At 38.0% G+C, this 27,080-nt stretch overlaps 2 protein-coding genes across 2 annotated transcripts in view; one reads left to right on the forward strand and one right to left on the reverse strand.

Annotated features, from left to right (window-relative positions):
• LOC140942370 (uncharacterized) overlaps positions 1 to 27,080 on the reverse strand; it is a 333,944-nt gene that overhangs the window by 171,320 nt on the left and 135,544 nt on the right. The gene's annotated exons all lie outside the window — the stretch shown is intronic.
• On the forward strand, positions 21,091 to 25,234 carry LOC140941740 (neuropeptide FF receptor 2-like). The gene is made up of 4 exons (XM_073390753.1): positions 21,091 to 21,227; positions 23,194 to 23,464; positions 24,060 to 24,311; positions 24,579 to 25,234. The coding sequence occupies exons 1-4, from the start codon at positions 21,223 to 21,225 to the stop codon at positions 24,960 to 24,962; spliced, it is 912 nt and encodes a 303-aa protein (XP_073246854.1). The 5' UTR covers positions 21,091 to 21,222; the 3' UTR covers positions 24,963 to 25,234.

A 27,080-nucleotide genomic window follows, 5' to 3' on the forward strand; every position in this document is an offset into this window, starting at 1 on the left:
TGATCATTCTCTAGTTAAAAAGTTATCCTATATTCACTGATCGCTAGCGTACAGTGTACCGTATATTCCGTAATGACAGGTGTTAAAGGCCTTTAATAATAATAATAATAATAATAATAATAATAATAACTTTAGTAGTAACATCCTCGTGAGGTTTTTCAGGAACTATTTACAAACTGTTTACAATTTATAAAAGCAAAAATGACAATAAAACTCGAAATCACAATTTATGATGGTATTCTACGAAAGTAAATTCTAGAGCTTATGAAGGAAATGTCTGCCTCAATAGTGTGTCTTTCAGGGCGCGTTTGAAAGATGCCAATGAGGCACTTTGCCTAAGTTCATTATGCAAGTTATTCCATATGTTGGCCCCTCTGTAGGAAAATGTGCGCTGGCCTATAGCCGTTCTGTATAGCGGAATCTGCAAAGAGTTCCGCGTACGAGTGTTACGAGTATGTATATTTGAGCGTTTGGTAAACTTGCTCGTTAAGTATTGAGGCGCAAGATCGTTCTGACATTTAAAGGTCAAAACGGAGTCTCTGTAGAATAATTGTTCTTTAACAGGAAGCCAATTTAGCTCACGAAGCAAAGGTGTTACGTGGTCAAACTTCCTAGAGTTTGTTACGATCTTGCTGGCAAAATTCTGAATAGATTGTAATCTGTTTATATTCTGGAGTGTGGTATTTGACCATACAGATGAGCAGTAAAGCATCTTACTATAGACTAATGACCTTATTAACAACTCTAGTGCTTCCTGGTGGAAGCTCCTCTTGACTCTATTTATTTGGCAAAGCTTTGCGAAACAAGGTGACACTACACATGAAATATGGTGATCGTAGGTCAGATGGGGGTCAAGAAAGACTCCCAAGTCCTTGGCAGAGTCTGTTGGCTTCAGTGTTTTACCCAAGAATACCACTTCAGGGTCTTCTGGTAACCTGCTTAACATCTGTCTGGTACCGAGGAAAAGGAGTTTAGTTTCATCGGGATTGATAAGTAGATGGTTCTCACAGCACCATTGAGCTACAATGTGAAGATCTTGTTCGAGCTTTTCAATGGCAGCATCAAGCTCAACAAGAGGAAATGACATGAATAGCTTTGAGTCATCAACATACGATTCTAGGTCGCAAAACGTCGGTGCCGTGGGTAAATCGTTGAGATAAATGCAGAACAACAATGGTGATAGGATTGCGCCTTGAGGGACTCCGTGAATTATAGGTAGAGTGTCAGAGTAGGCGGAGCCAATTCTCACGTATTACCTGCGACCAGTTAAATAGCTCTTGAACCATTTGACAGTAGAAGGTGAGGCTCCTAAGATGGAGCAACCTTGCATGGTCAATACTGTCAAAGGCTTTGGATAGATCTAATAGTACTAGTGCTGTTATCTGCTTTTTATCCATTGCTTCGAGTATCTTATCCGTGAGCAGGATGTTTAAGGTCTCTGTAGAATGAGCTTTTTTATTGCCGCTTTGGTGTGAGGTAAGGCGGTTGTTTTTTGTGAGATAGGCGCTGAACTGGTTTAAAACAATCCTTTCGAGGACCTTTGAAGCTACGGCTAGCAGAGATAACGGTCTGTTGTTGGCAGCTTTTTCATGGTCACCGTCTTTAAGAACAGGAATCACCTCAGCCTCTTTCCAGTTGTCAGGAAATGTGCTAGTAAGGATAGAACAATTGATGATGTCATTAAGAGGGCCCAATATGACAGGGAGACAGTCTTTTAGTACACGAGCGCTGATCTTGTCAGTTCCCGGAGATTTATTCGTTGGGAGAGATGTTACAATTCGGCGAACCTCTTCACGTGACACTGACCTTAAATTGAATGATTCCATAGAGGTAGTGTCTATGCCAGTTTCGGATGAAAAATCTCGGACTATGATGTTATGTTCTTCCCTCAAGCGCTGTGCTGCGTCAGCGGCATTTAAGCCGACTTTAGCAAAAAACTGATTGAATTCGTTGGTTAAGACTGCCACATCCTTTGTAAAGGCTGGTCTCTGCTTATCTTTGGAGGGGATGGCGCGATTATTAATTTTCCAGAGTGAGCCAGAGTTGTTTTTATTAGCTGTGACCTCTTCAAAGGTGTGATCTCTTTCAGCTTCTTGTAGCTTTTTCCTGACCAAGTCACGGGAATGTTTGAAATTTATCCACTCGGTGTCTTGGCGAGACTGTATGAATTGCTTCAGGAGGAGATCTCGTGATCTCATAAGATCCTTGATTTCCTGGTTCACAAAGGGGCAGGGTCTACTCCGAAGTTTAATTTGTTTCACGGGAGCGTGTAAGCTCAGGACAGACTGCAAAGTGTCATTTAAAATATTGAGCTTAGAGTCTACATCGGTTTGATCGAAGATAGTGAGCAGGGAATCCGCTTCCTTATCTAGATCCGTGACAGAGAGATCCACATTATACTTCTTGTAACTTCGAGTGGTAATGTACTGAGGGGTAATCTTGGGTTTCTTAACCTTGACCTTGACAAAAACAATTGAATGGTCTCTAATTGGTCGATGTATTACGCCGCTATCAAGCACTGAATTGTGCTTTTGTTTTCCTATTCGAAGGCAGGAGGCGCATATTTGAGATATTGGGAATCTTATTTCAACTTTCAATTCCTCAAAGATGTGGAAATCCAAAGCTTGAAATAAAAAAGTATGCATGATAGGCGTCAGAAAATGTTGATGTCATTACTTAACATTTGGTGTTATTGTATGTACACTAGCCTGTTCCAGGCAGGCCTCAGATAGTGGAGTAGGGCGCGAAATTAGAGAGCGGGAAAAAACAATAATAAAGACGGAAAGAGGAAGCCATGGGAGATATATAAGAGGATACCTTCGCTCTTCCCCACTGCTCACGTCGTCTGAACGCTTGGAACAGACTATGTATAGACAAATTTCATAAAGTTTTGTAGAGAAAGGGTATCCGTAAAATCCCACAAAGTTATTGCACACAAACTAATAGTCGTGGAAATTGAATACTGGGTTCCATTTTATTAAAAAACGTGTCTCTTACGGAAGAATAGCTCGGGCAATCAAGTAAAAAGTGAATTTAAAAGTGAGTTTTAGAATTGCAGACTGAGGTTACATACCCTTTCATTATATTATTTTATATTTACTGGGAGTTTTGTCAGAAATCAGGCCCAAGTTTTTCTTCCCCGTGCCTGGGCAGTTTGTAAACTTATAACCATACACATCTATTGTCGAACAAACACTAAGAAGTTCTCGCCTTGTTTTCAAGGACCTCTTTAAGTATTTTTTAAAATACTTAAAGAGGTCCTTGAATTAAAATTCACTTGACAACGAGGTCATCAACTCTCAATTCCTTTCCTCCTTTAAGAAAGTACTGAAGATTAAATTATTAAGCAAATATGAAAACCGATTATGAATCTTTCCATCTTCAACTTTTGTTCAATTCATGATGTAAATAAATCTAAGATCGAAACCCAGCACAAAAGCTCTAAGCACTAACTAAGGGAGCTCGGGTGAATAGTCTTGTTTAGCCACACCTATTATTTGAGTTTAAAACTACATGATATTTTGAAGTAAGGCATCTTGTCGGCGAAATTACTTATAATAATCGGTTGCGAAAACAAAGCAAAAACGTAAACAAAACGTCCTTGAACTACTTAACAGTTTGATGTCATTTGTCTCAGTTTGGCTTTTGATTATGTAGGGAAGGACAAGAATGAATTAAGAAACTAAAAGGATTATAGAGGATTCCCTTCCGAATTTCCATGAATCACTGTACTCCGATTTTGCTGTAAGGCCTTTCTGGTTCTGAACTTTAATCACGAAAAAGTACAGGTTTATACTCAGCTACCGCTCTCCGTACGGTATGCTAGAGAACATTTGATTGAGCTTGCAAAAAAAAACGTTTTTATCAAAACGCTGATATTAACGTGGTAATTAAGATTGAGAATACCTGATCTAGATGTCTCCGTTGCTGGATTCTGTGCTATGCGTATTTTAAATTGCAGGGAGGCAGGCGGACTTCCCATAAGTCAATAAAATGACTGGCAGGAGCAATATAATTTTCCAAAGGAGGATCATAATGAATTTTTTTTTGGTCCTAAGAGATTAATACACCTCACCTAGAGCAGTGCAAAGTTAGATAAATCTTAACAGCTTTTTCTAATATGTACTCTTGTCTAGTCAATACCTGACCGCAGCCTGATGCTGTTTCAGGCGTTAAAAACGGTTACAGGAGAAAGAAGTTTTGAGAAAGTCGAAACTAAGTACATTAACCCTGCATATTATCCAATAGATTATTATCTTGGCGTAAGTAATTTATTAGGATCATCGTTAATATGACGAAGTCAATATGACGAAGGTTGCGATATTCTAATCTTTGCAATAACCACTTGGATGGCTTGAAAGTGACCCTTCCATGATAGCCACTCATGGTTATATGAACATTAAGCCTTTCTTCATCCGGGCTTTTACTTCCGATCTAAATTGACTGGAATCGCAACAGAGCCAGACTGATTTTGTTCAAAGTTTTTTCTCTGGCAAGTGGTATTTTCGATTTTTGATCATCCACCTAAAATTTCATTTCCCTGTCATCTCAACGGTCAGGACTTTAAAAAATTAACTTTTATTGATCGAAATTTATTAAAAAATAGAGGACTAGGATCTGTGTTGCGCAGGCTTTCCAAAAAGAAACGTTTTATACTTCTATTGGGACCTTGTGCTGCGTTTGGCTGTCACCGTTATTTGTGAGCCGGACTGTTTTTTGTATCAGCACTGCATGAATCTGCTTTATTCTACCACGAAGTTATCATTTTCACCGTCCATAACTAGTTACTTAACTACTATTTCCCACTCCATATAGACTATATAAAAAGAACAAGCTTTCATTGCAAAGATTTTTGGGATTGTTTGCGGGGCGGACAATAAAAGCAATGACTGGTTTAATCAGCTGTTGTCTTTTGATTCCCGTTGACCAAAAGCTATCTTTGTCGGCTACATTTTCCAAAACGCTTGTACCTATTCTACCAGTTAATTATAAAATGGCAAAATGATATTCTCATATTCAGCCTAGTTTGATTGAAATTCTTGTTTTGAAGAGTACACTAAGAAAGATTCTTTTATGCGGAAATGCGCCTAGGTATCAATATAACGGAGAAGAAGTACCCCCAAGTCACCTTGCCGTTTAATATTGTTAACGTAAATAAAGTCCCACTTGGAAATTGAGCGGAAAAACTGAAAATTTAAAGAAATAAGATGTAATTGCTACTGAACAAACTTCCTTCAGCGTTATACCGTTTTTGTACGTGTCAAAAGCCATTTAACTCTCCTCTCTTTGTGTAAGAAGTACTTACGCTCATCTGGTACCCATTCGCCTTTCTTAGATCGAAGTGTTTGCTTGTGTAAGAGTGTTGGCAGCTAAAACTGTGGTAGGAACAACCTGCACACAGTTTTGGAAAAAAAATGGGACTGTTTGTAACCTAAAAGATTTTCAGTACCTCTCTTCTTGCAAATATATATGTAAGTTTACTCTTCCCGTTTTTAGATCAGTGATTAGAAAAAGACTACGTACGCGAGATTTTAGTAAGCTATAGTACAGTAAAAACCCATGTAAAAGAACCTAGATTTTTCCAACTTAGCCTAAATAGGTTCTTATAGAAATGGTATGTAGTGGGATTTTAGGCTACTTAGGTTCTTAAGGTGTTTCGATACAGTTTTGCAGAGGCCATACCGATATTTTTCATTCGCCTTCAAAGTGGCGATCGCTACAAAATTGTCACCAGTAAGTTGGATATGGATTGAAATTTGTGAAAATGTAGTTTTAAGTAGAATCGATATTAGTATGACAGCAATAAACAAAAACTTTGAAATTGATAAAAGCCGAATTTTGTGTGATCTAGACCAGCTACTGAAAATCCAACACTAGGAACTTAAAGTTTGATGTTTAGCAAACAATCTCCGTAAGAAGTAAAAAATTCTGTATGTTTGAATTCCGACTAAAACGAAAATATATTTCAAACCTTAAATTTTCAATAGCCGTGATAGATTACAGTATTTCATAAAAACGTTATAAATGACTCAAATTATTCTTTTATCATATTTTGATGCTAAGAAATTTTGGTGTATTTTCGTTCTTGCGATCTTGAAAACTAACCCGTTTCATGAGGAGCTTTGCTCAAGAAAAAAAATCTCAGCAGGCGCCGTAAATTGATGCCCTGGTACGCGATAGAAAGGTGTTTGCTTGGTGTCATAAAATTAATTAAGACCGGAACATAATAAGTAAACCAATAAGTATCCGCGAGAGACGCGTCATTTGAGCGCGAGGCAAGAGGCGAGGAGCCAGCATCCCACGCAACGGTTTTTTTGCGGCGTGACCTTTCTGTTTAAAATGAAAAAGATTTTGATCATTCGAAATGTACCTTCTTAAAAATAAAAGCTCGCTTCATCTACTCGTAGAAAGTAATTTACATGAATTTAGACTTACTGTTTGTCTGTAAAACCGATAAACAAATCCAGATCGGACTGCCGGTGATTTAGACGGGGCACGCCAGGCTTAAAAGACATTACGTTAAAGCATTTTATGTTTCCTTTGTCACTTTGATAAAATTTTTGAAGGAGCAACCCATATTTCATGTGGAAATATTAAATACTCGAGTGCCCGAGTCAGAAACATGACGTGACGTGTGTGACAAAGCGCCGCAAAAACTTGTTTCCAGTGCCGCTCAAATGAATGGACGGCAGCGTACTACATGTACGATTTTTTTTGTTTTTGAGGGTCAGGCAGCGATCATGCGATGTAAACGAGTTAAATTCTTACTAATTAATTAATATTCTACCTTAGACTTTCAAAGTTCAAAAGCGCTGTGGTTTTGATTTCGAAACCATTTGAAGTGAAGGCGACCGTCGACGGTATGAGTCTTCGTTTCCCATTTCGAGTCTGTCGAGGGTTACAACCCCCAAAAGCATTGGCATGCACTCAAAAAAGAAATATGTGGAGTCCGTCCGACGGGTTTCTCCAAAAATGAAATATTTAGGAGATTTCCTGAAAGACGTGGCAACGCGGGAACTTGAACCCGCCAAATCGGCCTCATGATGCCGTAGTGGAATTCAACATGATGCCAGGTACTGTCTACGTCGCTTCCACGTGCGTTTGATCACTGGTCTTCTTCGCCAGAAAAGCATTCCACCGGATGGCCTTGTAAATTCTGTTTTTCTTTAAGGTAGAGGTCAGACTAAAACGGACTTAAGTTACATATTAGTGATATTAGACTTGAGGTAAGTTTGTTTTTAGTCAAATTATTCCCAATACAGTGAGGTATTTCTGTTTTCTCGTCACTTCAGTTTAAAGAAAACATTTAGCTTTATTATTCTGTTTCTCTTGGGTAGTCAGTTTATTTATGGGCTTTTGTTATCTAAGGGCAAAATCTAATTTTTATCATTATTATTTTGTACTAACTGGTTTTGTTTCTCTTGGGTAGTCAGTTCATTTGTGGACTGTTGTTATCTGATGACAGGACCTAATTTTCATCATTTTCATTTCGTACTAACTGGTTCTGTTTCTCTTGGGTAGTCTGTTCATTTGTGGACTGTTGTTATCTGATGACAGGACCTAATTTTCATCATTTTCATTTTGTACTAACTGGTTCTGTTTCTCTTGGGTAGTCTGTTCATTTGTGGACTGTTGTTATCTGATGACAGGACCTAATTTTCATCATTTTCATTTCGTACTAACTGGTTCTGTTTCTCTTGGGTAGTCAGTTCATTTGTGGGCTGTTGTTATCTGATGACAGGACCTAATTTTCATCATTTTCATTTTGTACTAACTGGTTCTGTTTCTCTTGGGTAGTGAGTTCATTTGTGGACTGTTGTTATCTGATGACAGGACCTAATTTTTATCATAATTTTTTTTCATTTCGTACTAACTGGTTCTGTTTCTCTTGGGTAGTCAGTTCATTTGTGGGCTGTTGTTATCTGATGACAGGACCTAATTTTCATCATTTTCATTTCGTACTAACTGGTTCTGTTTCTCTTGGGTAGTCTGTTCATTTGTGGACTGTTGTTATCTGATGACAGGACCTAATTTTCATCATTTTCATTTCGTACTAACTGGTTCTGTTTCTCTTGGGTAGTCAGTTCATTTGTGGGCTGTTGTTATCTGATGACAGGACCTAATTTTCATTTTATACTAACTGGTTCTGTTTCTCTTGGGTAGTCTGTTCATTTGTGGACTGTTGTTATCTGATGACAGGACCTAATTTTCATCATTTTCATTTCGTACTAACTGGTTCTGTTTCTCTTGGGTAGTCAGTTCATTTGTGGGCTGTTGTTATCTGATGACAGGACCTAATTTTCATTTTATACTAACTGGTTCTGTTTCTCTTGGGTAGTCAGTTCATTTGTGGGCTGTTGTTATCTGATGACAGGACCTAATTTTCATCATTTTTATTTTGTACTAACTGGTTCTGTTTCTCTTGGGTAGTCAGTTCATTTGTGGGCTGTTGTTATCTGATGACAGGACCTAATTTTCATCATTTTCATTTTGTACTAACTGGTTCTGTTTCTCTTGGGTAGTCAGTTCATTTGTGGGATGTTGTTATCTGATGACAGGACCTAATTTTCATCATTTTCATTTTGTACTAACTGGTTCTGTTTCTCTTGGGTAGTCAGTTCATTTGTGGACTGTTGTTATCTGATGACAGGACCTAATTTTCATCATTTTCATTTTGTACTAACTGGTTCTGTTTCTCTTGGGTAGTGAGTTCATTTGTGGGCTGTTGTTATCTGATGACAGGACCTAATTTTTATCATAATTTTTTTTCATTTCGTACTAACTGGTTCTGTTTCTCTTGGGTAGTGAGTTCATTTGTGGGCTGTTGTTATCTGATGACAGGACCTAATTTTCATCATTTTCATTTCGTACTAACTGGTTCTGTTTCTCTTGGGTAGTCTGTTCATTTGTGGACTGTTGTTATCTGATGACAGGACCTAATTTTCATCATTTTCATTTTGTACTAACTGGTTCTGTTTCTCTTGGGTAGTCAGTTCATTTGTGGGCTGTTGTTATCTGATGACAGGACCTAATTTTCATCATTTTCATTTTATACTAACTGGTTCTGTTTCTCTTGGGTAGTCAGTTCATTTGTGGGCTGTTGTTATCTGATGACAGGACCTAATTTTCATCATTTTCATTTCGTACTAACTGGTTCTGTTTCTCTTGGGTAGTCTGTTCATTTGTGGACTGTTGTTATCTGATGACAGGACCTAATTTTCATCATTTTCATTTTGTACTAACTGGTTCTGTTTCTCTTGGGTAGTCAGTTCATTTGTGGGCTGTTGTTATCTGATGACAGGACCTAATTTTCATCATTTTCATTTTATACTAACTGGTTCTGTTTCTCTTGGGTAGTCAGTTCATTTGTGGGCTTTTGTTATCTGATGACAGGACCTAATTTTCATCATTTTCATTTTGTACTAACTGGTTCTGTTTCTCTTGGGTAGTCAGTTCATTTGTGGGCTGTTGTTATCTGATGACAGGACCTAATTTTCATCATTTTCATTTTGTACTAACTGGTTCTGTTTCTCTTGGGTAGTCAGTTCATTTGTGGACTGTTGTTATCTGATGACAGGACCTAATTTTCATCATTTTCATTTTGTACTAACTGGTTCTGTTTCTCTTGGGTAGTGAGTTCATTTGTGGGCTGTTGTTATCTGATGACAGGACCTAATTTTCATCATTTTCATTTTGTACTAACTGGTTCTGTTTCTCTTGGGTGGTCAGTTCATTTATGGGCTATTGTTACCTGATGACGGATTATTATTATTATTGTTATTGCTATTATTATCAACATCATTATTGAGTGATTTCAAATTATTTTTCTTTGATACAGGGCTATAACTTGCAGCAGGTGATGGAGTGTACATGTCTGCTTTGCTTTAGTTTTCTTTCAGAAATTCACATAGAATTTACTTTAGTTACAATTATTGCTTGGGTACTGCGATAAACTTTCAGCGACAGTGTGACAAAATTCTTTTAACCAAAATCATGAAAGCACCATCAAAACGTTTTTATTATTAGTATGATTCGTTAATTTCAAACGATGCTAATATATGTATGTAAAAATGAAATTATCTTGCTGCTTGTTACAGAGCTATCCGTACTGTAAAACGGCAAATGAAAAGTTATAACACTCACATGTCTATTAGTTCTTACAAATGATTTTGTCAATGAAAATCGACGACAAAAATTTCTCTTCTCTGGCTTAATTAAGAAGCTTGGGTTGCAAAAAAATGTGTTTGTAAAACACAACCGAGTCAATTATCGTACGTTAAATAAATCAAAGCATTACTTTAGCAAAATAGAATCTTAGGGTTAACTTCCCGTGGCTACAGCTGTGGCTAGTGCCGGAGAAAAGATTGGGCCACCAGATTACTTCAAACCCTCTGGTTGCCTTCCCTTTGCCGTGCCCTTTGAGCTTTGCGTTAGATCTCACGGTTTATTATTTCAGAATCAAGTCGCTATCAAAATGAAGCTGTTATAAGTCGGTTGTAGTTACTGATGTCCAAGAATTCCAAATGCTCCTGTTTCGGGAATCGTAGTTTCTCTGGGATTAAATCATTCTCATTGAGTAAACATTAATTTATCACAGGTAAGTAAATGAACTTAATTTATCACATCGAACCGCGTTGCTGACGCCGTTTTGTGTAATGTTCCTGCCGACTACACAGTAATAGACAGAAGATAGTATACTTTTAGATCGACATAATTGCAAATAATTTCATTCCTCCCGTAAGAAGAGATTATAGGCCGTCATTAAAATGTTTCTCGGGTGGTAAACTTTAGCTTCTCGTAATATTTTCTGAGTCGGCAAAGGGTTTATGTTTCATTTCCATTTTCTCTTTAGTAACAGATATAAACCCCGCTCTCGTTAAGGTTTGGTTCTTGATCTTCGATTATCCCATTCGAGTGATAGTTATTTTCCTTGCTATCGCCTTTTATAATTATGGTTGTGCGATCAATAAGGAGCTGGGTTTTTTTACAGTAGAGCCATGCCTTGAATACTATTTCGCGTGAGAAGTAACAGTTGACGTGTGTCTCCACGCGAGTAAAGGCAACAAATGCGCGTCCGTATCTGGAAAACTTTTTTATTATGTCAAGAAATGTCTTATTTACACGTCTCGTGATTCCCACGTCGGGTGTTTTTGGATGTCGGCAAGTGCGAAAAAAATAATTACCGAGGATTCCAAAGTAACACCTCAGTCGTATGAAGGCGCGAATTGTGATCTCCCGTTTCAGTTAATCATAAGCCATGGGTAGATTCAATCTACCCTTAGCCTAATTTGCATAATTTTTTTTGGTGAGCAAAGCCCGTCATGTCACCACCTGTATAAGTGCAACTTCATTCAAAATTTGGACTTTTAGCGCTTTTTTGTATATCTCTGAAACGACTCGAACGAATTTTTTTAAAGTCTCTTCACATAATCTTCATAATGTATATAATAAGGTCTGAAACTTTCATTGAGATTGATTCACTGCAACATCTTAAAATTTCAAGACAAACCTATCCTACGAACCTCTCAAAAATCTGTGTTACAACATTCACTTTTTTATCGTTATGCTAATTTTTCCAAAATATTAAAGCGCACTATACATATCTCCATGAGTACATTTTAGTTTGAATTTATCGCATCTTTTGAATGTAAAACATGGACAATACTCACACTGAAATGTACTAGTCATGGATATATGTATTGTCCACATTAATTTGGAAAAAATAGCACAACGTCAAAACAGTGAATGTTGTAGTGCGCATTCACCGGTTCGTGGAATAGATTTGTCTTTAAATTTCAAGATGTTGCAGTGAATCAATCATAATGAAAGTTTCAGACATTACTATATACATTGTAAAGATGTTATGTGAGGAGATTTTTAAAGAATTCGCTCGAGTCCTTTCAGAGATACACAAAAAAGCGCTAAAAGTCCAAATTTTGAATGAAGTTGCACTTAGACATGTAGGTGTTGGATTTTCAGTAGCTGGTCTAGATCACACAAAATTCGGCTTTTATCAAACCTACATTCTGACAAATTTCAATCTATAGTCAATCATTGGTGAAAATTTTATAGCGATCAGACAAGGATAAAATCACTTTAAAAATGCCTCTGAAAAACTATATCGAAAGACCTTAAATTCTTAATTTGATGGGGGCCCAGCGATCAGCACAAACAACTACTAGAGGGCATATGTGATATGGAATATGCTGCTGTATTAGGTAATTATTTAGAATACAGTTTAGATGAAAAACCATGCAGTAATTTTATCTCTCCAAAGTGCCAGCATTCATGTCTTTCATGCTGCAGTATCCATAAAATGCTCTGTTACAGTTTGAATCTTACTGACTGAAACCTAGACTTAATTTTTTCAGGTTGTATTTTCTTCTCTGCCTTCATTTGTGTAAAATAAGAACCTATTGAAAATTTTAGGCTAAAAAGGTCCTTATGAAAAGGGGGTTTAATTAACACTGTAGTGAACTAAGGAAGACGTTTGCCGGAAAAATCAGGCTTTAATCACCAAATCTCATTCCATGCAACATGGCGGTAAAACTACAACCACGAGGATTGCAGGCTCTTATATAAGGACAAATCTCACTTCATATACACTACACGAATTATCACAAAACTCGCAGTTCGAATGTTCCTAGTTCATAGCTCAGTTCGCAATGTCATTTACCACATTCACCCTGTCCTTAAAGATTGAGTCTAACTACTGGACGACGAATTCGTTTGGAGCGACGAACAGGTGCAGGTTCCACATTCCGTGCAGGTGTAAGTTCAGGTTGAGGTTCAGGTGGAGGTTCGGGCGCAGACGATGGTTCTGCATCAAGCGAAACGCCCACAGATGTGTCAACTGGCAAGTTCTCTGCTTCCACGGGAATACATTCTGGTGCTGGCTGGGTCTCAACAACTTGGCCCTTCGGCGCAAGGTGCTTCGTGGCTACTGTTGTCTCCCTACCATCAGGATAACGCACATGCGCGTAGTGAGGGTTTGCTTGGAGTAGTTCCACCTCTTCCACCAGAGGGTCCATCTTGCTTGTGCGTACCTGACGTTTCATGTACAGTGGCCCAGGTGTCGCTAGCCAGGTAGGAATGGAGGCGCCAGCGGACGATCGGCGTGAGAAACCAAAGAATCGCTCATGTGGAGTTTCATTGGTGGCAGTACACAAAAGAGAGCGGACGGAGTGTAGCACATCCGGGAGGACATCTTGCCAGTTCCTGAGAGGTAGGTTCTTGGATTTCAAACTCATAGTAACTGCTTTCCATATCACACCATTGCATCTCTCCGCTTGACCATTTCCTTCTGGGTTGTAACTGGTAGTTCGACTTGAAGCCACCCCTTTCGAAGTCAGGAATTCGCGCAACTCTCTGCTCATAAGTGAAGCTCCGCGGTCTGAATGGACATATGCTGGCATTCCAACAAGTGAGAACAGCGATGTAAGGCACTTAATAATTGCGTTCGTAGACACATCAGGGCATGGGAAAACAAACGGGAACCTGGAGTACTCATCAACAACCATAAGGAAGTACTTGTTTCCGTTATTAGTGGGAAGGGGGCCTTTGAAGTCGATGTTGATTCTCTCGAATGGCTGAGTGGCTTTGATAAGGGGAACCTTCTCTGGGCGATGGAACTGAGGTCTGCATTCACAGCATACAGGGCACCGGCTTGTCATCTTCTTAATCTCCTCAAGGGAGTAGGGTAAGTTCTTGGTTCTCACGAAGTGATTTAGTCTGGTGATGCCTGGATGGCAGAGAGCCTCATGAAGCTTGAAGAGGGAATCTTCAGTGGCCATGGCACACATAGCCCTGGATAGTGTATCTGCTGGGACATTATCTCTACCTGGCCGATAGACGATATCAAAGCTGAAGCAAGAGAGTTCCAGTCTCCAACGCAGGAATTTCTCGTTCTTTATCTTCCCTCGGTGTTGCTTGTCGAACATGTAAGACACTGATTTCTGGTCAGTTTTCAGGATGAAGTGCCTTCCAGCAAGGAAATGTCTCCAATGCCTCACCGCTTCTATTATGGCCTGGGCCTCCTTCTCTATGGATGCATGCTTCAGTTCACTGCCTTGAAGAGTTCGTGAGAAGAAGGCAACAGGTTTTCCATTCTGGTTAAGAGTGGCCCCTAATGCTACCTCGGAAGCATCGGTTTCAACCTCAAAGGGAATAGTCTCGTCAATAGCAGTGACAACAGCGTCTTCTATCGTCTTCTTGAGGCTCTCGAATGCTTCAACAGCTGGTGGGGGCAAAGGGAATGTCTTGCAAGAGGCAATTGGCTTGATTCGATCCGAGAACTTTGGGATCCATTGTGAATAATAGGAGAATAATCCGAGACACCTGCTCATGGACCTTGGGTCTTGTGGAATGGGGAGTTCTCGAAGGGGTCGTAAACGATCAGGATCTGGCCGTATGGTACCCTCTTCGATGATGTATCCAAAGATGGGAAGGCACCGGGTTGAAAAAATACACTTTTCAGTGTTATAACAGAGGTTCTTGCGTTCAGCAGCTTCAAGCAACTGTTTCAAGTTAGCGTCATGATCCTCTTGGTCCTTGCCGCAAATAGTAACGTTGTCAAGGTAGGGGAAGCTCGCCTCAAGACCATTCTCATCTACAAACTTCATCATCTCCCTCTGAAAACAGGCTACTCCATTGGTAACCCCGAGGGGCAGGCGAGTGAACTGACAGAGGTTGCCTCGAGCTTCAAAGGCTGTGTAAGGCTTGTCTTCTTCATTGAGCGGCACTTGATGATACGCACTTCGAAGATCAATGGTGCTGAAGACTCTGTACTGGGCGATCTTGTTGACCATGTCGGTTATTCTGGGCAATGGGAAAGCATCTAGAAGTGTGAATCGGGTAATTGTTTGTGAGTAGTCGATTGCTAGCCTCTTCCTGTGATTTTCATCCTTAGTCACAACGACCTGAGCACGCCATGGTGAAAGGCTCGGCTCTATGATGCCTTCTTTGTGTAGTCGTTTCACTTCTTCATCAATAAAGGCGGAATCCTCCCGACTATATCTTCGAGACTTCGACGCAATTGGATGGCAGTTTGCCGCCAGATTCGCAAACGGCTCAGGTGGATCTATATTCAACATGCTAAAACCACAGATGGCCAAAGGTGGTTCGGAGCCCCCGTAATGGAAAGTGACACTCGAATGCTGGGATTGGAAATCAAGACCAAGGATTAGGTCAGCACAAAGTCCAGGCAAGACGGACAGACGGTAACCTGCATATTCACGTCCTTGGTAGGTGAGGTTAGCGGTACACGTACCAGTGATACTGACAGTACTAGACACTGAGGTAGCCATGGATACTGTACCAGATGAAGGATGAATGGTGAGAGCGGCCTTCTCCACCAACCTTGGATGAATAAAACTTTCAGTGCTGCCACTGTCAAATAGGGCTTTGACTTCCAAACCTTCGACAGTAACAGTTCCCAAAGACTTTGACAGGGATTCAGGGGCACCCACTGTGGCAAGTGTGGGAGACCAGGCTGCAGCCGAAACTTTGTTCTTGCTGATCTTCTTCGAAGGGCAAACTTTTGCAAAATGGCCCTTTTTCTGACATTTAGAGCAAACTGCATCTCGGGCAGGACATCTTGAACGAGGGTGGTTACTGTTTCCACAGAAGAAACAAGTAGAGGCATCTGATCCTACTGCAGCTAGTGTGCCAGAATCTATCTGCTCCTGATCCTCCGTAGCGGTGAGTGGAACTGCTGCATTTACAGACAAAGGAGGACTAGCGTAGGATTCGGAATTACGCATAGCCAACTCTAGAGACCGTGCTTGATCAAACATAGTCTTTAAATCTAGCGTATTGTTCTCCAATAACCTCTGGCGTATCGAAGGTGAACGTAGCCCAGTAATGAAAGCGTCCCGGATGCTTTCCTCGCGGTATTTAGAGGCAGTAACACTTTGGAAATTGCAATCCTTGCTAAGTGTCTTCAGAGATTGAAGAAATTCATCCAGCGTTTCGTGAGGTTGTTGGCACCTCGTCGCAAGTAAATGGCGGGCAAATATTTCATTCCGAGGCTTCACAAAAAGTGCTTGTAATATTCCCACCGCTGCTTCATACTCTGTGCACTCCCCGATGTGTTGAAAAATTGAGGGAGACACAAAGTTCGCCAATACCGAAAGCTTATCGAGGTCATCCTGCGGTAGGACAGCCAAGAAGTTATCGAACGTTCGTTTCCAATGTAGCCATTCTTTCGAAGCTTCGCCACTGTTAGGGTCCGTTTCCAAGCGCTCCGGTCTGAGTACTTTGTCCATTGAGATTGGTGATTAAATTGTAGTGAACTAAGGAAGACGTTTGCCGGAAAAATCAGGCTTTAATCACCAAATCTCATTCCATGCAACATGGCGGTAAAACTACAACCACGAGGATTGCAGGCTCTTATATAAGGACAAATCTCACTTCATATACACTACACGAATTATCACAAAACTCGCAGTTCGAATGTTCCTAGTTCATAGCTCAGTTCGCAATGTCATTTACCAGAAACATTTTAGCCTAATAGCTTCTTAAATTTTAGGTTCTCACATGTGGGCTTTTACTGTACTTGTACACGAGCTAATAAAAGTTTTTTTTTTCTAAAAAGATGATTTTCCTGAGACTTTATTTCCGATTTTACTATATTTACGTAGACTAGATGAGTTGAGTTGTCAACTAAGACTGTACCAAATATTACTTCATTTTTACAAGTCTTGCCTAAGACGTTTGACAAAATGATGAGTTTAGAGTAATTTTGCTAAGGAGAGTCATTTATCATTACAAAAAGGAACGCACAATAACACATGAAGGGGTAATGAAACAAAGTAATGCAACAGTTAATGCTTTGAATGCAACACTTACAACTATAACACCTGTTCTTTTGATAGAAAAATATTAAAGTACCATTTAAATTACTTAGGACTACTTATTTGTGTTAGGTTTGTGCTGGCTGGGGCAGCAGTAATAACTTATAAGTCTGTTTGTAAAGTAAAAAAGGTAAGATATAAAAGATTTAATAATACTTCTTTTTGCTTAGTCAGGCAGAATGCACGTTTTAAAGGAAATATAAAATTTCTTTTTTCGTTATATAGGTAGCTGATTGATAGATAGATGTGGCCGTTTCCTTGCGGGTCTTAGAGAAACCAAAAACGAAGCCAAATAATCAACTGTCCTCTAAGACAGCGATTCTCGCTTGTGTATTATCATTTATTATGTTTTCATTTTACTATTCAGTTTTCAGAAAGGTGAAGACGTACCGACATATTAGCCTTTAAGACTAGAATTCTATCGTGAAAAATTGATTTTGGCCCGAAACTATTTATATGCTTGTTGGTTATGTTTTTGATTTGCGTTTTTTAGAATGAAAGATTCAACCGATTTCTACCATTTTTGGCATGGCGACCTTAATAAGTAATAATGGAACTTTAAAAAAATGTTATTTCTTTTCTTTTAGGTATAAGAACCTTTGAGATATCGGCGTATATTTAAAACCGCATTTTTACGAAAAATGTAAATAACTTCTAAATCCCACGACAGATTTTTCCCTAACTTCAGCAAATAAGCCTCAGAGCTCTCTAGTTTTACATCTGCGAGTTTGAAGGTAATCGTGACCCCCACGTAAAACTCGCTGAACAAAATGTTGGTCAAATTTAACCTTAAAATTCTACGCTAACACATTTGTGAAAGTTGACGCAGAAATAGAGGAAGACTGCCGAAAGAGTATCTCCTATCTGAAAGGATAATCCTACCTAAAGCTTTATTGCAAGAAACAGAGTAATCAGAAACCTACCGCGAACATAGTTAGCACTACAAGAAGAGCAACTTGCAGATGTAAAACTAGAGAGCTCTGAGGCTTATTTGCTGAAGTTAGGGAAAAATCTGTCGTGTGATTTCGAATTTATTTCGGTTTTAAGTAAAAATGCGGTTTTAAATATATGCCGATATCTCAAAGGTTTTTATACCTACAAGAAAATAAATAACATTTAGTTCCATTATTATTTATTAAGGATGCCAGAAATCATAGAAATCGGTTGAATCTTTTATTCTGAAAAACCCAAATCAAAAACATAACCAACACGCATACAAATAGGTTCGGGCCAGTGAGTGTCCTTAACTACCTGGTGCGTTACTGTTTTTCAAGATTTTGGGGGGTAACCAATCATTACACACATGAAGGCATATTATGAATTCTGACATGAAAAAGAAATTTATCAAACAGGCCGGGATCGGACCATGGAAAAATGCTATTAATTTTTTAATTATTGTGCTGGGTACATTTCACCAATGTACGACTTATTGGTCCTGTGGTTAATGCCAATGCAGTGCTCTAGAGTAATTCCTCTCGTTGCCACATCCTGTGCACTAAAAATGTAATTCAAAAGGAAAGAATGCCTTTTTTTGGTGATGTTTGCCTTTTAGCGCCTACATGTATGTATGTCATTAAATTACCTGATATTCTCATTTGTTGCACAATATTACGGAGTTCAGTTTTTAAGAATAAACCAGTCCTTGGACGCACGACTTTTCTTAGTCGATTTTTTTTTCCTGTTTTTTAAATAAAAAATCGTTTTTTTATTTCAAGGAGAATATTGTGTGTATCGTGTAATAAACATTTTTTTTTATATATTTAACTGCAAAACATAAAGACACCGTAGTCCTCTTGACTACCTCTACTGCGGGTTAATAAAAAAGTTGTATGTAGGCAAGGGTAAACAAATGCAACACGTTTTAAAGGTCGTTCTTTTCGTAAAATTACACCGAAATATGAAATTCAAACAAGCCTTCGAGGATGAGCTCATTCTGCGTTATAATTATAACTGATGTTTCTGTGCTTGCTCAGTTGGAAGTCACGTTTATTAGAAATTTTATTGTTTTTCTACCTTTATCGTGTTGGTTACATGGGATAGTATTTTAGTCTGGGAGGGACAAAATCCTTTCGTGGCTTTGAAAGGACATAAATTTGACGAGAACCTTTGGAACGAAGCACCTGGTAAACCGTTTGATGAGACTTTTTTCTTCATCAGTTAAATTGAAGGTTTCCCTTGATTTACTTTTTTTGATTAAAAAAAATAGATACAGTACAGTCTTTTTTGCACCTTCCTATTGATTTCGATTAATTTTTACCAATGTTTGGAACTTTTCTGGCATAACAGAATCCAGGATTACGAAATTGCACGCCAAACTGACATATATCTAACTAGTTATAGCAATCGCTATGTGCCAAGGAGCAACGATTTTACCTATACACGCGCGCTGTTCAGTTTGTTTAGAAATGTCTACTCATTAATTACCGTAATTTACGAAAAATACTTTGAACTCGATTGCATAAGCGAAAATTATCTTGAAAATAGTGAACTAAACTGTTCTACTGCATAAAGAATTTGATATCACAACTTTACATAGCAAATTCTTCGGGACGATTGAAATTCGTGTTTTTGTGGGAGGTTGCGCGCGGTCACTTAGTTCAAAGTTTTAAGTTGTTTTATAAGCGAACTTATAATCCTCGAAAAATCTGAAGTCCGGGAATATTCAACGTGTAGATTTATATTTGGTCTCTTTTTAAAGCTTAGGAAGTCTACTTTCCATTAAAAAAAAAAAAGATTTACGGTGTACCTATGAAGCCTTCCGAAATTAATTTTTCTTCCAACACACAGTAATTTTTTCCGGCAGGCGTTATAATTTTTTCCTAGCGGCGGAAACAACCAGTGTCTTTGTGAAAAATAGTTTGAACTCAATTCGATTGCAAAATCGAAAATTACCTTGAAAATAGTGAACTAAACTGTTCTACCGCATAAACAATTTGTTAATCCCGACTTTACATAGCATATTTTCACGAATATTTAACGTGCAGATCTATATTTGGTCTCTTTTTAAAGCTTAGGAAGTATACTTTTCAGGAAAAAAAGAGTTGTGGTGCTTCGATGAAGCCTTCCGAATTATTTTGCTTCAAAGACACAATAAATTTTGCGCTGTTATCTTTTCTTAGTGGCATAAACGGGCAGTGTATTTGGATAAAATTTTAAACTCAGTTCGACTGCATGACCGAAAATTACCTTGAAAATTGTGAACTTAACTGTTCTACTGCATAAAGAATTTGAAATCCAGACTTTTTTTTATTTTTTTATATTTTTTAATTTCTATTTTCAATTGCAAGGTACTTACTTACAATACTTACTTACAAACAATGTATGATACTTACGCTACTAACAGAACTATACTCTACTTACAAAAAATACTTATTGACAATGTGAGATACTTACGCTGCTAACAATACTATACTCTACTTACAATACAGAACTTGCAATACTTACTTACAATGAGGTCCTTACACAAATAACAGTGCTACACTTCACGCTTTTCATATATTAAAGAAAATAGTAATCGTTCAGAAGAAAAAAAATATATAGCGTTTTGTAAGAATAACCAAGGGCAAGGAGAACGCGATAATATAACAGAAAGATTGCCATTAACTAAGATCAGTACTTGGAAAAAATAAACAGCAACAAACACATGTACGAACCTTTTCAGCTGACAAGTTGCGGTCATTTTAATTTCGAGGAGCTCGGGAAAATTTTGAAGTATTTTGAGTACCAAAGATCCGTCGTACAAAAATTGTTGAACTTAAATATTAAAGACTGATGGTAAATTTTAAGCTCGGTGAATAAATGACAAATCATGTGATCAACATGTCATGAGCACGGGACAAAGAAAAAAATCTGAGCCCTGACAGGAACAATAGGTCAGAATTCCTGTCGGAGAACATTTCTCAAGCAATGTTGAATTTGTACATGTATTGATTCTGGTTATTTTACTATATATATATATATATATATATATAAATATTGGAAGTAGGAAAAAAACTACACTTTCATCCCGACAAGCCTGTTTCGTGTCGCTCAATATTTATATCACGCTCTACTTAAACGTATCGAGCACTGTACTACGGAAAAATCGAAACACAGACTTCCTATATATATATATATACACTCGTTCTCAAAAAGGTTGACATTTCTTTGTTTTCTTTGTTTCTTTGGGCTGGGCAGCTGGTTATTCTGTCGTTTTCCTTTCTTTTTTTTTTGTTTTCAATTTAACAGGCAGTCCAGAAATAAAATCATGTCACTGTACACTGATTCCATGTCAGCCCAGATTGGGATTACCACAATGTTTGCAATACTTGTGGCTGCAGATCTTGTCGGGAATACTATTGTATGCTAGATTATAATTGTCTTTCATGACATGAGGTAAGGGCTCTTTCTTGCATTATTTCGATTGCATGGTGATCTTATAACTTTTAAAGGAGCTGAGATGAATAATTTCTACATCTTCATAAATTTTGTTGCTACAAAATCAAAAAATGAAAAGAAAATCGACGAACTTCGAAATTACCATTTCAGGAGTGAGTTCCAGTTAAGTAACACCCGAATCACCTAGTACGCAGCGTTAAGAGTTAGGAAACAACCATACTATGCCCGAAGATGCAGTACTTTGGTATTGCGATTACCAAATGACGTAACACAAGAGGCAGTACGCACACCACAAGACACATTAACAAACGATTGTTTCCGTCACACCCCCCCCCCCCCCGCCCCCACCCAGCTCGAGGGAGAGGTGAATAGTTTCTTACGCTAATTGTACCGACCCCGAGGGCATCAGTTGTTAGTTACAATTTTTTCCCTTTACTTCGTGCGAAGACGCACTGGCTAAGGCAGGAATCGCGAGATTAAAGCAACGTCGTTAAGATGCTTTTGTTGATTTTGTAAAAATAGTTAGTCCTGATAACCCAATCTTCCCTTCATTCAAAGCAGAATTGTTTCTGACTCATCTTCAGCTTACTGTACACGTTCAAATTGACTATTTACAACCCTACCATCTAATACTAATCGTTTCGCGAATTTTGTAACCTTAAAATATGCCACCGGTAGGGTCCTCATTATGTATTGTTGGTTTTCATATGACGTCACTAAAATTCAAACTACAAAACTATCGATCCTACTGAGATTTTACTTTCATGGTGTATTAGAGCAGCTGAATACTAATTTTCGAACACATTTTCGCTTCAAACGGGTCCTTGGTTTTGTAATTGAGTACACTTTAATTTCTAAGCTTTTGCGTGACGCACTAGCATTTACATGATAGCCGAGAGAGCTGTCATTTAGGTTAAAAAAGTGTCTTTTTTCGAGGAATTTTGCTATCTAAACAGTTCAAGTATTAGAAAAAGAATTACTTTAATGTTCATGAGTTCCTCTAGAAATAAATTTACGCTTTTGTAGCAAAACTCGGTAACAGATGTTTCTGTTGGTTTCCGTCCGCCATGTTGGAGCTCATCCGGATGAGCTCCAGCATGGCGTCTCCATAAGCTCAATGAATTTGGGTAAAACATTTCCTCGGATATCTTGTATACGAATTATTCCTTCGACCCAAATCTTGGCGATGGTCTTTGTATATTTACCTCCTTTCATTTCCCAGATTCTGGACTTTATCTGTCGAATGGTTTTGATTTTTATTTTGATCTACTTTGAATGGCGTGACACTGAAAACCAGCAATAGTTTATGTAACTGACCTGTACCTGCAATTCAGTTCAAAGCTATAAAAGGTGTTAATAAACAAGTCATTCATTAATTCATTCATTCATTCTTTCAATATTTACCAATGGATAGAAAGCAATTGTTTGTAAGTAAAATCAGTTAGTAAAAGCTTTGATGATGTTTTTTGATAGTGTTTCGGAGATTTTGTGAAGTGAGATCAGTTCGGACCTAATTTTGTTGCAAATTTAGTAAAAAAGGGATTCTTTCTGTAAGTAAACCGACTTACAAGTCAAAGTTTTCTCCTTCAGTCTTTTTGGATTTGTCGGTACAACTGCTTCATTTATCGGTAACTAAAATTTGGTCTCCGAAACCGTCGGGAAAAAAGATTCCATTCACTCTCTCTCTGAAAACAGAGAATAGATAGCCGTGGATATCCCAAACTCAATTCCAGGCTTTCAGATTGTGTGGGGATGACGCCTACGTGAAAGGCACTCGAAAAGGGGGCGGTCATGTTCGCGCTTTCTAAATTTCGCGGACCCGAGTATCTCAGGGCCTGGAACAGGCTAGAACCCAATCAAAACGCTGCCAATCTTCTTTCCACTGATTTGATAAACCCTAGACTATGTATCGAGACTACAAAATTTACGTTCAAATTGGACGGTTTTTTTCCCTTTATAATAGAACGCCCATGAACTTCTTGCTTCTCAATTTGGCTGTGGCGGACATGATGGTTGCTCTCTTTATCACGCCACGTTTTATTCTGAGTCACTTTTTTACGCACCCTGATGGAAAGACCGGTACTTTATTCTGTAAGCTGCTGACAGGTGGTAATTTTACTTGGACGGGCGGGGCTGCTTCTGTGTTCACCTTAGTTGCCATCGCTTTTGAAAGATACTATGCAGTGATGTATCCGTATGGCAATAAAGGAAAGTTGACCTCCAACAAGTTGATGGTGAGCGAAACTGAATGTGTATGAATGAGAGTGCATGTCATGAGTTAACCTAAACTGCTGGAAAAATTTGGCTATCTTTTAGTCTCCTGCGATGAAAAGGGGATAAGAATTCCTCTTCCCCCAGCAGCTTCTGGAACACTGAGGAAGAAGACCCTCACGCCGTTTCACCCCACGCAATATCAATTACGTCATGATAGCTTCACCAACATTCACATGCATGCAACTTTTGGCAACTTTTCCCCGCTAGTACTTGCCTGTTACCATTTTTTTTTATACTAGCCATTTTACGCACAAACTGTCATCAAGTTTACCAAATTCAGCAAGAAACAGGTTTTCTGATGAAACACGGGTGAGGATTTTCTGAAAGCGACAAATTTTTCTCTGTCAGTATTTACCGCTGTTAAGCCTCCAGCCGTGCGATTTTCTTTAACGATCCATCAGTGAGGAATCATATAACTGGACAAGAGATGATAAGACTCGCAAATGAATTTAAACCCATTTTGGGCTCTCATTTTTTCCCCGCTTGTTTTTCTGTTCGACCGTCCTGACTAACTGACTAATTTATGACTAACATCATCTCTAACTTATATTTCAGATCATTATTCCTACGTCATGGACTTCAGCAGCAATTCTCAACGTCCCACTGTTTTTGACAATCTACTTCGATAAAGAAGTGAATTTCTGCATGGAATATTGGCCCAATGACTGGCTACCCAAGACCTACAGTTCCACTTGGTTCTTTGTGGCTGGTATCATTCCTGTGACACTGATGACTGCTTTGTTTTCCAGAGTGGTGTATTCTTTGTGGTTTAAGCAGCGTGAGAATAATTCCGAAAACACCAATCAGGTAGTTTTTGTTAATGACTGATATTAGGTCATGCACTTACTGAACATCGCTGTTCTTTGACTTAATTTTTCAGTTTCACTTTCGACGTATTATAGTGTATAATTTTAATGCTCCTTGATTATCCATCGTTTCAAGGAAAAAAGCCCATGAGAACCAAACCATAGCTATGACCCCACAAAAATCTCATGATAATCAAATAACTCATGGATTTCAGTGACACAACTCTCAGGTATTAAGTGTATAAAGTGGTTTTTACGTTCTTTTTAGGGTGTTATGAAAGTGCGCAAAAGAGTAACCAAGATGGTTTTGGCAGTTAGTGTTATCTACGGATTATGTTGGATGCCAAATCTGACGATATATGCACTGAATTACTTCAGTCCTACTCAAAATTACGGAGACGTCACTTACATCACTTCCATTGTTCTTGTCTCATGCAATTCGACAGTCAATCCCTTTATTTATGTATTTGTAAACCAGAAGTTCCGAAGGAAGATTAAGACTCTGCTGGGCTGTAAAATTACTTGCGGTTACAAGATTGAACCCGCCGTTAACTCAAGTAAAACTACAAATGATCAAACAAATACCGTCACCAACCCAACCTTGGCAGAAGAAAATTGCGCAGGAGACAATAACTTCGAATTAAAAGTTTAAATTATATTTTTCCTCGAACGATAGTCAGTGGCGTTTGTTTGCAGTTTTTTTTGGTCCAAAATGGGCAATTATTAGAGGAAAAGCGATTGTTTTAAACTTAACTCGAGGCAAATGCTTCCTTACGCATTTTTTATGCTTTATTTTTTCTCTCTGTACTTGTACGAAAGTCAAATCAAATACAATTTGGCTTCGGCGTGGAATAATTTTTCAACGAACTCAAACCATGAATCAGAATTTGATTTCAACAGCGATATTTGCTGTTACGTCACCTTTTGATAATTTAATTTATTTTTAATTACCAGTGGCTCATTGGTTATTAAAACTATGGGTTTTTTGGCCCTTTTGTTTTAGTGGTTGTTGCATGTGAAAAACAAAAACAATGTTCTTGGGGGCATTTGTTTAATATTATTTTCACTAAAAAACTGAAATTTCATCGCGTTACATTCACTTCTGGCATAGCACAACTGGCATTCCCTGTATATTATAAATGGGATATGACGACCTGAAAATGGGGCAATTTGCCTTAATTTCTCTGGATTTTATTTGTTCTTTCATTCTCTGATCAAAATACATTCTCCTTTAAGGTGTTTCGATACAGTTTTTCAGAGGCCATACCGATATTTTTCAATCGCCTTGAAAGTGGTTTTTTCCTTGTCCGATCGCTATAAAATTTTTACCAGTAATTGGCTATGGATTGAGATTTGTGAAAATGTAGTTTTAAGTAAAATCGATATTACTATGACAACAATAAACAAAAAACTTTGAAACTGATAAAAGCCGAATTTTGTGTGATCTAGACCTGCTACTGAAAATCCAACACTAGGAACTTAAAGTTTGGTGTTTAGCAAACAATCTCCGTAAGAAGTAAAAAATTCCGTATGTTTGAATTCGACTAAAACGAAAATATATTTCAAACCTTAAATTTTCAATAGCTGTGATAGATTATTTGATGAAAACTTTATAAATGACTCAAATTATTCTTAAGTAGCGTAAGAATGATCCTTAATATCATATTTTGATGCTAGGAAATTTTGGTGTACTTTCGTTCATGCGATCTTGAAATCTAACCCGTTTTCTCACCACCTGTATAAGTGTAACTTCATTCAGAATTTGGACTTTTAGCGCTTTATTGTATATCTCCAAGGAGGTATGTATAGTGCGCATTATTTTGGAAAAATTAGCATAACGTCAAAACAGTGAATGTTGTAACGCAGATTTTTGACCGGTTCGTAGGATAAGTTTGTCCTGAAATTTCAAGGTGTTGCAGTGAATCAATCTTAATGAAAATTTCAGACATTTTTGTATACATTATGAAGATTATGTGAAGAGATTTTAAAAAAATTCGTTCGAGTCGTTTTGGAGATATACAAGAAAGCGCTAAAAGTCCTAATTCTGAATGAAGTTACACTTATACAGGTGGTGAGAAAACGGGTTAGATTTCAAGATCGCATGAACGAAAGTGCACCAAAATTTCCTAGCATCAAAATATGATATTAAGCATCATTCTTATGCTACTTAAGAATAATTTGAGTCATTTGTAACGTTTTTATTAAATAACCTATCACGGCTATTGAAAGTTTAAGGTTTAAAATATATTTTCGTTTTAGTCGAATTCAAACATACAGAATTTTTTACTTCTTACGGAGATTGTTTGCTAAACACCAAACTTTAAGTTCCTAATGTTGGATTTTCAGTAGCAGGTCTAGATCACACAAAATTCGGCTTTTATCAATTTCAAAGTTTTTTGTTTATTGTTGCCATAGTAATATCGATTTTATTTAAAAATACATTTTCACATATTTCAATCCATAAGCAATTACTGGTGAAAATTTTATAGCGATCGGACAAGGAAAAAATCACTTTTAAGGCGATTGAAAAATATCGGTATCGCCGCTGAAAAACTGTATCGAAACACCTTAAATGCAATTATGAAATGACTTAACGTGGACATAGCAGTGATGGTATCACCCTTAACGACATGTATTATCTAAAAAATTGTGACGACACGCGTACGTAATAATAATAATAATAATAATAATAAATAATGTTTTGTCGGTAGGACATGATCAGAGTTGCTTTTTTCGTCCACTATGTTTCTGATTAATTTGAATTGCTTGT

This window comes from Porites lutea, chromosome 6, assembly GCF_958299795.1.
Source record: "Porites lutea chromosome 6, jaPorLute2.1, whole genome shotgun sequence".
NCBI lineage: Eukaryota > Metazoa > Cnidaria > Anthozoa > Scleractinia > Poritidae > Porites > Porites lutea.